Below are 11713 nucleotides of genomic sequence, written 5' to 3'. Positions count from 1 at the left end.
GGTGTCCTCACCTGGAAACCGGCCCAGATGCCTCCCAGGACAAGAGATAATTAAACAGAACATGGCCATGTGAGGAAAAGGGCACTTTACCTCTGTGATCTTCCTCCCGCAAACCCATAACCAATCCCCAATCTAATCCTAAAAAAAGAAACATCAGATTCCAGTAAATGGGCATCCTACAATCTACCTGACCAGTATTCCTCAAAACCGTCAAGGTCATCAACGATAAGAGAGTCTGAGCAACTACCACAGCCACGAGGGGCCTCAGGAGACATGAGGACATTATATAATGAGCTGTCTTTGAGTGGATCCTGGGACAGAAAAAGGACATTTGGTAAAAACTAAGGAAATTTGAATAAACTATGGGCTTGAGTTTATTAATATTATTTTCGATACTAATAATATATCAATATTGGTTCATAAATTGTAACAAATGTACCATACTACAATAGACGAAACTATGGGAGAGAACAGGGGCGTATGTAGGAACTCTCTGCTCAAGAAAAATAAGTAAATGCATAGATAAATAAATTAAATTAAATTAAAACAACAGGGCCTTCCTAACTCACAGGGTTGTTGCAGAGATCACATAAGAATTCAATGGGACGGGGCCAGCCCGGTGGCACAAGTGGTTAAGTGAGTGCGCTCCGCTTCGGCGGCCCCGGGTTCGCAGGTTCGGATCCAGGGCGCGCACCGACGCACCGCTTGTTAAGCCATGCTGTGGGGGCGTCCCACATAAAGTAGAGGAAGATGGGCACGGATGTTAGCTCAGGGCCAATCTTCCTCAAGAAAAAAGGGGAGGGTTGGCATCAGATGTTAACTCAGGGCTAGTTCTCCTCACAAAAAAAAAAAAAAAAGAATTCAATGGGAGAGCACCGAGTAAACTAATTATAAAATATTACATATTATGTGAAATATCCAGAATCGATAAATCTATAGAGACAGAAAGCAGATTAGTGGTTGCCAGAGGCTGGGGGAGAGTGACTGCTAATGGGTACAGGGTTTCCTTTGAGGCAGATGAAAATGTTCTGGAACTAGATAGAGATGGTGGTTGCACAACCCTGGGAATGTACTAAAGGCCACTGAATTGTTCACTTTAAAAATAAACTGGTTAATTTTATGCTATGTGAATTTCACCTAAAAAATGTTATATAGACATTTGATACAACAGTTCTAAAACTGTTTTTTTATTCTATAAGTCAGATGCAAGACTTTAGAACTCCAAAGCCCAGTTTTCTTAGAAACCCACAGTGGGGAATGGGGGAGCGCTGGTATTAGTATAGTGGGAAAAAATAAAACGGGTGCCTTAGGATCAGACATACCTAAGTTTGAGCCCCTGTTCTGCCATTTACTAGCTGTGTGACCTCGGGCAAGTTACTTCACCTCTCTGAACCTGTTTCCTTGTCTGCCAAGTGCATGATTGATGGGACCAGTCAATGAGACCCACAACTCAGACCCAGGCACATGAGAAGAAATAGAGGCAGTATTCATTTCCTTCCCGTTCTCCTTCTCCCAATATTAAATGGAGTTGATGGCTTTGCCACCCCACTTCCCCCACAACCATGAAGCTGGGCTGGGTGCAGAGCGGTGGGTGTGAGGGTCAAGATTCCAAGATGTGCTACTCCAGAAATAATCCCTTTCGTTAACAAGTGCCAACGACACATACATGCACTACTTCCAGCGACCCCTTGCTGGCAGGACTTGCCTTTAGGTCAGGGTTATTCCTGCAACATACAAACTCAAGGCCAACCCGAAGTCAGCCCAGGAGCAAAGCAAACACTACAGCCTTATCTCGGGGCCGTGGAGCAGTTATAAGGAGGGAGGCCGGAGGTGGCTTGAATCCCTTCACTCACCAACTTGACACCGAGATGAAGCTCCTCGTGCTGGCTGTTCTGCTTACAGGTAGGCGGGTCTCCCCACCTCCACCCACTTCGCGCTGTCTCACTCCTCTGGAATGGGGGCCACAGGTCACAGGCCTGGAGTCTTTATTCAGGGTTCCCTGTCGGCCTTAAGAGCTCCTATATTGTTCCCTCAAATGCCCCACAGCTGGCACCTTTTCAACCTTCAGGTCTGAATTCAGATGGCCCCTCTCAGAAAGGCCTGCCACTCCAGCTACGAGAGCCCCCTCTCCTTTCTTTCTACCATACTGCCTTGCTTACAGGGTCTTCCCGGCACCTACCTTTGCCTGCAATTTGTATCTCTTCGATTCATTTCCTTTTGTATCCCCCACCCACACTGAAGCATACGCTCCCACACTGAAGCATACGCTCCGTGAGAGCAGGAGTATATGCTGTTTGTACAGTTTATTGAATGAATTAAAGGAATCAGATACATTGGAATTCAAATCCCACCTCATTCATCCGTGGTTCATTCATTCATTCAACATTGATGGTATCAGAGCCTTTAAGGGTCAGGCTTGGAGTTGAGACTGGGGACTCAGAGATGAAAGAGCCGTGCTCCCTGTCCAAGGAATACACATGCACACACACACATGCACACACCCACACAAGCAGTAGATTTGTGCAGCTCTGGCCTCTGCAAAGAGCAGACCTGGCTGGATCTGAGAGAGAGAAACAGAGGGAAGCAGGAGAGGGGTCTGGAGACGGGCCAAGGTAGCCAGGCCACTCCTGTCTGAGCAGGCTCCAGGCCTCTGATCCTGGTTGCAGCCTCTGTCGGCCACGGCGGAGGCCACTCAGAGGGGACAGCAACCAGCTGCCGCCCCTTCCTTCACCCTGGAGCAGCTCCAGTGTGCACAGCAGATGAAGGAAAGAAAGGGCAAGGCGTGCGGCAAAGAGACAACGCTGGCAGCCGATTGAACAGGACCCCAAATCATTAGTGCCATCATCTCTTTAGGGCTCCAATCTCACAGGGTAGGGCTCTGCAAACAGGAGGAAGGGGTCCTGCTTCTCTGAGTCTGCTGTGCTGAGCCTTGTCTTCGGTTTGGGCAAACACTCAGCTAGAGGCAGACTTTTTTCACTTATTCAATAAATATATATTGAGTACCCTCTATGTGCCAGGCCATTTCTTTAATCCATTTATTGATTGTTCCATTCATTTAACTCATCATCTATTTACTGAGTGCCCACTACATGTCAGGCACAATGTTAGGCCCTGGGGAATAAAAGCTGTGAAGCCTATCCTTGAGGAGGTTCTGGTCCTGTGAGAGCAAGGCATTAAACACACAGATGGATACACATTGTCAGAGGTCCTATGAAGAAAAGAACGTGAAGAGAAGGGATAGCAGAGGAGCCACTTAGCTTGGATGCTCAGGAAGGGCCTTTGTGAGGAGGTAGCATTTCAACCAAGATTTTCCAGCCTTTTGAAAAGTGAGATGACAAGTGTGCCAGGGAGAGGGAACAGCAGCTGCGTGGGCCTTGAGACAGAAAAGCGGTTGTTGTATTGAAGATGGGAGGCCACACAGGCCTCCTCACCATTCCTTACACTCCTGCCCCATCTCAACCCGGCCATCCGCCTCCCCCCGTTTTAGATTCCCCTTACTCTGTTCTAATTTTCCACTCCAACATAATATCTGATTTCCTTATTTATTACATTTATTTCTTATTGTTTTCTCCCCCACTGGGATGGAAGCTCAATGAGGTTATAGATTTTTTATTTGTTCACTGATAAAGAATGATAGTTATTGATAACTGATAAAAACTGATTGTTTTAAACTGTCCCCATTGAAAACATGTGTTTACACAAAAACTAGTACAGAAAGGTTCATAGCAGCATTATTCACAATAGACAAAAAGTAGAAACAACGCAAATGTCCATCAAGTGATGAATGGATAAACAAAATGTGGTCTATCCATACAGTGGAATATTATTCGGCCCTAAATAGGAATAAAGCACTGATACATGTTATAACATGGATGAACCTCAAAAACATTATGTTAAGTGAAAGAAGCCAGTCACAAAATGCCACATATTGTATGAGTCCACTTATATGAAGTGTTCAGAACAGGCAAATCCACAGAGACCGAAAGCAGATTAGCGGTTGCCAGATGGGTGGGGAGAAAGGCAAGCAACCGGAAAGGGTGTTCTTTTGGGGGTGATGAAACTGTTCTGGAATTAGTGGTGATGGTTGCACAACTCTGTGAATATACTAAAAACCACTGAATTAGCGGCCAGCCCCAAGGTATAGCAGTTAAGTTTCAGTGTTCCACTTCGGCGGCCTGGGGGGTTTGCAGGTTTGGATCCTGGGCCAGGACCTACTCACCACTCGTCAAGCCATGCTGAGGTGGGGTCCCACATAGAAGAACTAGAAGGACCTACAACTAGGATATACAACTATGTACTGGGGCTTTGGGGAGAAAAGAGAAAAAGAGGAAGATTGGAAACAGATATTAGCTCAAGGCCAATCTTTCTCAAAAAAAACCCCCACTGAATTATACCCTTTAAGTGGTTTAAAAGGTGAATTTTATGTTATGCAAATTTTATCTCAATAAAAAATTATTTTTAAAAAGTTTTCATTAAAAAAAATCCCTACTCACTTGGCCAGGTTCCTTTGTCCAGCTCTCTTCCGAGGAGGCGGCTGGCAGGGATCAGGCGGGCAGCGTGGGGCCTGAGCGAGCAGGCAGGCAGTGAGGCCCCCGGGGGATGGATTGAACTCAGGCTGCGTCTTCTTGCAGTGGGCGCTGGTGAGCGCGGCATCAGCCCGCGGGCAGTGTGGCAGTTCCGCAAAATGATCCAGTGCACGATCCCCGGTAGTCACCCCTTGTTGGAATACAACAACTACGGCTGCTACTGTGGCCTGGGCGGATCTGGCACTCCTGTGGATGAACTGGACGCGTGAGTAACTGATTGATCTGCTGGGAGAGTGGAGCGTCCGTGCGGTGAGGGGAGAGCACAAACCAAAGATGTCACGAGGGGCACAGAAAGGGGATTTGCATATTTGCTAAGGATAACATATTTTCACCTCGTCATATTAACAAATACGTTCCAAAAGGACCCTCAATCTAGTGCTGTTAGGGATGGAAGGGGAGGGTCGGAGATGTAAAGTGGTGGGTGCTGCTGCCCTCTCGTGGCAAGACATTGAAACACAAAACATCACAGCAACGATCCAGGTGTTAACCTCCAGCTGTGGTTAAAACGATCATTGCATCTTCAGAATATATGATTGTACTGTATTTCTGCAACCATTATTAAACCGCTTCAATAAAAATGATAAAAAGTACTTAAGTTTATTCAAGCCACAGGACCCATATCTCCCGGAGTATGTCAGCTAAAACCTCCCCACCTGATCCTGAGAGAGCAGGTGCAGGCTGGCCTGCTGCCCAGCACCTGCTCCTGCCTCATCTCTGTCCCTCCCCCTCTCCAGGTGCTGCCAGACACACGACGAGTGCTACAGTCAAGCCAAGAAACTGGACAGCTGTACATTCCTGGTGGACAACCCCTACACTGAAAATTACTCATACTCGTGCTCTGGCTCTGAGATCACCTGTAGCAGTAGGTTTACCCCCTTGTTGGCTCCTAGGTCCTCAGCAGGCATGGGGGGAAATAACAGTAATGATAGCTACCACTTTTGATCATTTTCTTGGTGCTAGGAAGTGTACTATTATTTTCCCCATTTTACAGATGAGGAGACTGAGGCTCAGACGGCTCAGCCGTTTACCCAAGGGCACACTGCTTGTAAATGGTGGTGTTTGGTTTTTGAACACAGGTCTATATGACTCCAAAGCTTCTGCTCTTAACTGCCATGCTATACTGATTCGTTATTTAATAGAAAGAGCTTAGCATTCATTAGGCTTTTATTACATGCCAGGTACTAGGCTAGGGGTGCATATGAGATAAGTTTTATTAATCCCATTTTACAAGTTAGGAAGCTGAGGCTCAAAAATAGTCACGTGCCCCCAAATTATACAGCTTATAAGTGGTAGGGTCTGCATTTGAACTCAATTGCTTCTGATTTCAAAGCTCTGGTCTTAATCGCTAAGATAGGCAGCGCTCTTGGTGAAATGTATTCCTCCATGAAGGCAGTTCTGAGGAGCAGACAATGCAGAGAGGTGAGGGGTATTGTCCCGCCAGGCGAAGATTCTGGATTTTCATCATCTTTGTACTCACAGACAGGTCTCACTTTTCAAAACTGTACAAACAACATTGGAATAGCCATAATTCAAATCCAAAAGTGCCAAGAAAAGAATTACCCAGAATCCCACCATCCTAAGAAATAAACAGTTTCATGCCTCCATGTTTCTTTCTGCCCTTATCCTTGGAATAAGGTTCATATCATTTTAATCATGGCTAGGCATGCACCCGCCTCAAGTCCTTTGCTCCTTCAGCGTGAAACGTTTCCCACCACATGTCTGCCTGGGTCACTCCCTCATTCCAGGTCTTTCTTCAGAAGTCGCTTTCTCAGGGAGGTCTTCCCCCACCACATTCTTTTAAATCACATACCCACTCCCTCCATCTCACCACCATTCTCTATATTCTTTCTCTGCTTTATTTTCTCCACTGAATTTATCAACATCTGATACATTTACGTTATTTCTTTATTTTCTATTTCTCCAATAGAAAGTAGGATTCATAGGAACAGGGGTTGGTGTCTGTTTTCCTCACTGCTGTGTCTCCAGAATCTAGAGCAGTGCCTGGCAGAGAGTAGGTGCTCAGGAAGTATTTGATGAACTCAGGGTCTAGAAACAATCTCGTGTTATGCTTTTTCTCACTTATCACCATGTTATGATCATATTTCCACATTGCCTTATAGTCTTCATTGTTACTCCTTTAATTGCTGCATAACATGGTTTAATTTGCTTACACACACCCCTGGTAACAGTTTGGTTGTGCTCCACTTTAGAAAGTTAAATATATGGGTAATCATATGATTGACATAGAAGAATTCATTTCTATGGATTCCAGACTCCCTTACAAATCTGATGACAGCTATAGACCCTCTTCCCAGGGGAAACACACACACATATTTTTGCAAGTAATTTCTTTTTAATGCACCTGCTCTCCTCCAAACCAGGTCAAGAAAGCTGCATCAGAGGTGTTTATTCATATTAATTAACAATAACTCACTAAATATCTCATTGTGTACACTTTATAATCTAATTGCTAATTTATGCTGTAATGGACATTCACTAGATGAGGAAAATATTTGTGATCTTTAAAAGAAAGGATCAGAGAGAAACAAAGCTTTAGTAAGATGATTGAAGGTAAGCAGAGATACACAATTAAATTATGGATAATGAAGTTCAAATGCATTTTAAATGTTATCTGTGTTGTTTCTTTTGGTTACAAGGTAAGCAAGGCCAAAGTAATGTAATTTCAAACTCTACAGAAATATATGTCATGGAGAGTGGAAGGCATCTTTAATCATACTACCCAAAGATAACCAGTTAGATATATATCCCTTCAAAATTTTTAGGCATTTACTAGCTATTTTTTCCTTTAATAAGATTTGTTCTTAGTGCCGTCAAGTCAATTCCAACTCCTAGCGACCCTGTGTACAGCAGAGTGGAAGCCTGCCCAGTCTTTTTGCATCATCCTCTCACCTTCTCGTGCTGTATCAGACAATGCTCTGCCGCTATTCATAGAGTTTTCACGGCCAATTTTTTTGGAAGTGGGTGGCCAGATCCTTCTTCCTAGTCTATCTTAGTCTGGAAGCTCTGCTGAGACCTGTCCACCATGGGTGACCCTGCTGGTATTTGAAATCCCGGTGGTGTAGCTTTCAACATCACAGCCACATGCAGCTGCCACAGCTTGACAACCAACAGATGGGCCTGGGCCACGGCAGGGAGAGCAAAGAATCTTAACCTCTAGACCACCGGGGCTGGCTTTTAATAAAGTATCTTGGAAATATCTCCACATCTAGACATACTTAATTCTTTCAAATGTCTGTATAACATTCTATTGTAATGATGTTCTGTAATTTTTAAAATATGTGCTTTAAAGTAGAGAAATTGGCTTACAACCTAAACTTCGCTAGGTTGAAATGTACAATACTTTGCTGTCTTAAGTATATGTTTTAGTGTTTTCCATATGGTTTATAATTGCTTGCCTAGGTCATCAGCGATCTGTAGCTACATGGGTTTTAAAAGCAGTGAGCTCATTCAGGGGTGTGAAATAGACAAGACTTTCCAAAGGCAGCGATCACCCCTAGGATCACCAGATAAAACATAGGTTGCCCAGTTACATTTGATTTTGAGATAGACAACAATTTTTTAGTCTAGATCCCAAATACTGCATTCATTGTTTATCTGAAATTTCGGCATTTTTATTTGCTGAATCTGTCAACCCTAAATGTGCACCGAAGGAACGGTCATTGGATTATTCTAGTTAATTCTTCCTGCCCCTGGATTGTACAAAGAAAGGCCCACCTTGGCTAAGTCTTCCCTTGCTCTTTTCCAGGCACTAACGACCCCTGTGAGGACTTTATCTGTAACTGCGACCGAACTGCTGCCATCTGCTTTTCGAAGGCCTCATACAGCTCGGAGAACAAGGATCTGGACAGCAAGTACTGTCAGGACTGAGTATCGCCTCTGGAAAGAGTCGTCCCTACCTGCCTCATGGCCTTCTCCTTACACTGTGCCCTCCAATAAAGCATCTTGTTGAAAAGCCTCACGTTTGGAGATTGTTTTATTCTCTATTTACTGAACATGACTAAGTCTCTTCCTAGTCCTTTGTGATCATCATTCCTTCCAGCCTTGGAAGTCGAATTAGAGGGATATTTCCAGTAAGTGAGCACCAAGAGACCTAAATATTGATTACCGACCACTGATTATTTACTCTGTGCCAGAACTGTGTGTCTCTAAATTCTCTGGACAGCCCTATAAGGTTTTGACACTATTAGCAAATCCTATTTTTCTAAGCCGAGCTCAATGGGAGAGGTCACTTGCTCAAGGCTATGCATCTAGTAAGTAGCAAAGAAAGGATGTGAACCCAGCGAGTCTGACAACAGAACACACACTCTTAACCACTACTCTGCCCTGCCAGAAGCGGTGGGCTCTTGTTTCAGTGTGAGCCAGATCTTGCCCCCTCTCATTTCGCTGCCTCCATTCCCAACTGTGTTAAACCATTGTTTCTGCAACTCTTTTTCTTTCTAAGCCCTTCAAAGACTTCACCACACCCTACAAGCTGATTTTAGTTTGCAGTCATCAAATATAACAAACAATAACAGCTTCTACTTCTTGAGCACTTACTGCATATCACTCTGTGCTAAGGGCTTTCCACATCTCATCTCATTCAATGTTCAAACCAGTTCTGAGAGATCGATATTATTGAGCACATGTTATAGATGAGGAACTAAAAACTCAGAGAAGTTAAGTCATTTGCCAGAGATCACACAAATGCCAGTCACAATTTGATCAGATCTGTCTGATGGCAATGCCTGAGCTCTTAACCACTAAGTCACTCTGCCAAGTCTGTCTAGGAGGATTTATGACTAGGCACTGAAATTCACCAGAGAGAGTAGGGAGGGGTAGGAAAGGGAACTGAAATAGAAAAACGAAGATGAGAAGGAGCAGGGGCTGGCCCTATGGTGTAGTGGTTAAGTTTGCATGCTCCACTTTGGCGGCTCAGGGTTCACAGGTTTGGATCCTGGGCATGGACCCGCACACCAGTCATCAAGCCACGCCGTAGCAGTGTCCCGCATACAAAGTAGAGGAAGATTGGCACAGATGTTAGCTCAGGGACAATCTTCCTCAAGCAAAAAGAGGAGGATTGGCAACAGACATTAGCTCAGGGCCAATCTTCCTCACCAAAAAAAAAAAAAGAAGAGGAAGAAGAAGGAACAAGGCAGACTATGAAAAGCCACCACTAAGCAGTTTTAAACCACCAGAGGCTCACAGAACAGGGGCCACTGCTGGGCGTATGGTGGGCGGCAAAGCAGTGTGTGTGTATTTGTCTTTTGGCCCAATTTCTCCCTCATTTCCTTTATCCATTAAATGAATATTTACTGAACATTCACTCTGGACTGGGCACTGTACAAAATGCTGAGAATACAATGTATTTAAGGCTGTCCTCAAGACAATGATTTATTGTTAGTAGCCGCCTGCAGCTTAGTCTTCTCTGAGACTTTTTTTCTTGCTCTTCAAACTGGCATATGCTATGTTATATATGCTATGCTCTATGCTCCAGACTGTGCCAAGCATTTTGCACAATTACTTCATTATCCTCACAAAAGCTCTACAGTTGTAGGTATTATTACATCCTCATTCTACAGACGAGGAAACTGGCTCAGGGAGGCAAGTGATTTGCCAAAGGTCACCCACTCATAGGTGGCATAGCCGAGACTGGAACCCACATTTGGATAATTTAGAGGAAAAGTGCCATCACACTGTGAACTTGCTGAAGGCAGAGTGAGGTGTCTTAATCACTTCTCTATCCCTATCTGCCTAGTACTATACTTGACACATAGGGGTCGCTCAATATATAATTGCTGAATGCTGAATGAAGTATTGGTCATTAGCGCTCAGGATCTTTTGGCAGGCTAGAATGGGACTATTTTCAAATTTAGATTCAACAAGCTTAGATTGAATAGCCATTCTGTGCTACAGTAGGATTGCAAAGGATGCAAAATTAAGTTAGACCTGGCCTCAGCTTTCAATGAACTGTAAAGGTCATAAATGTCGTTTCTCAATAGAAAGAAACTACAAGCCCCTGTTTGGATGGAAGAAAGGTGAGATTTTAGAAGATTGTTGCTGGGGCTGGCCCCGCGGGATAGCGGTTAAGCACGCGTGCTCTGCTGCTGGCAGACCGGGGTTCGGATCCCGGTTGAGCACCGATGCACCGCTCATCAGGCCATGCTGTGGTGGCGTCCCATATAAAGCAGAGGAAGATGGGCACAGATGTTAGCCCAGGGCCAGTCTTCCTCAGCAAAAAGAGGAGGATGGGCATGGATGTTAGCTCAGGGCTGATCTTCCTCACAAAAAAAAAAAAAGAGGAAGAAGACTGTTGCTTATTCCCATTTTTTTCTGATGATAAACAACAGAGAGAGAGCAGTCACAGGAGTACTAAAAACTATAGCTGGCTCTAAAAATATCCTCTAACCTAAAAACCTACCTCTGTTTCATCATCACAAGGGTTGAGGGAGAGAGAGAAGATATTCCTTTAACAATCTTTTAATAAGCATCTGCTGGGTGCTCATTACAGGAAACAGAATACAAGAAACACTAGTACAATGGCTGGAGTACTTTAAATGAATAAATAATTAAACTGGACTGAGAGTAATTTGAAGTCAGGATTACATCCTAGCAGCCACAGTGTCTTCACAGAGCTTAGCACATCACACACTCTCATTAAACAATCGTTCAACGAAGGTACTAGCGTGGCGCAACTGTTGGCCGCAGTCGAGGAAAAACCACGTGGCCGTATTTACCTTTTCGGATCACGTGATCTTGCGCGCCCAACCCTGTCAACCCGCCGGCCACGCCCCGGGGATGTAGGGATTTCGGAGTAGGAAATGTGATTGGGTATCTTGTGGGCACGTGGCTATCGGTTCCTCTTTTCTATTGGCGAACAGTGGTCCAGCCGCCGGACTACCTCCGCCCCTCCCAGGCTCAGGCCCCGCCCCTCTCGCGCTTAGGGCCCGAGCCAGCGCAGGCGCAGTGGTTGGTAACGGTAGCTGGGAGGTGGGGCCTCGGTGCGCTCCTGTCCTGAGCCCGAATCCAGCAGGAAGGACGGAACAGAGTAGACGAGTCGACTGTGAAAAGAGGGTGAACTCACGTGGGTGTGATGTTCAGGCCAACTTTCCTGTGGTGCTCGTCCCTCT

The 11713-nt window shown here is 45.0% G+C and overlaps 1 protein-coding gene across 1 annotated transcript; it reads left to right on the top strand.

Moving 5' to 3' along the window:
• Nucleotides 1-1863: 1863 nt before the first annotated feature.
• On the top strand, nt 1864-8557 carry PLA2G1B (phospholipase A2 group IB). Its single transcript, XM_058532279.1, has 4 exons — nt 1864-1902; nt 4632-4791; nt 5321-5448; nt 8353-8557. The coding sequence occupies exons 1-4, from the start codon at nt 1869-1871 to the stop codon at nt 8472-8474; spliced, it is 444 nt and encodes a 147-aa protein (XP_058388262.1). The 5' UTR covers nt 1864-1868; the 3' UTR covers nt 8475-8557.
• The last annotated feature ends 3156 nt before the right edge of the window (nt 8558-11713 follow it).

The sequence above is a fragment of the Diceros bicornis genome, chromosome 35 (genome assembly GCF_020826845.1).
Source record: "Diceros bicornis minor isolate mBicDic1 chromosome 35, mDicBic1.mat.cur, whole genome shotgun sequence".
In the NCBI taxonomy this organism is placed as follows: Eukaryota; Metazoa; Chordata; class Mammalia; order Perissodactyla; family Rhinocerotidae; genus Diceros; species Diceros bicornis.
This window is presented reverse-complemented; position numbering and strand designations above follow the sequence as displayed.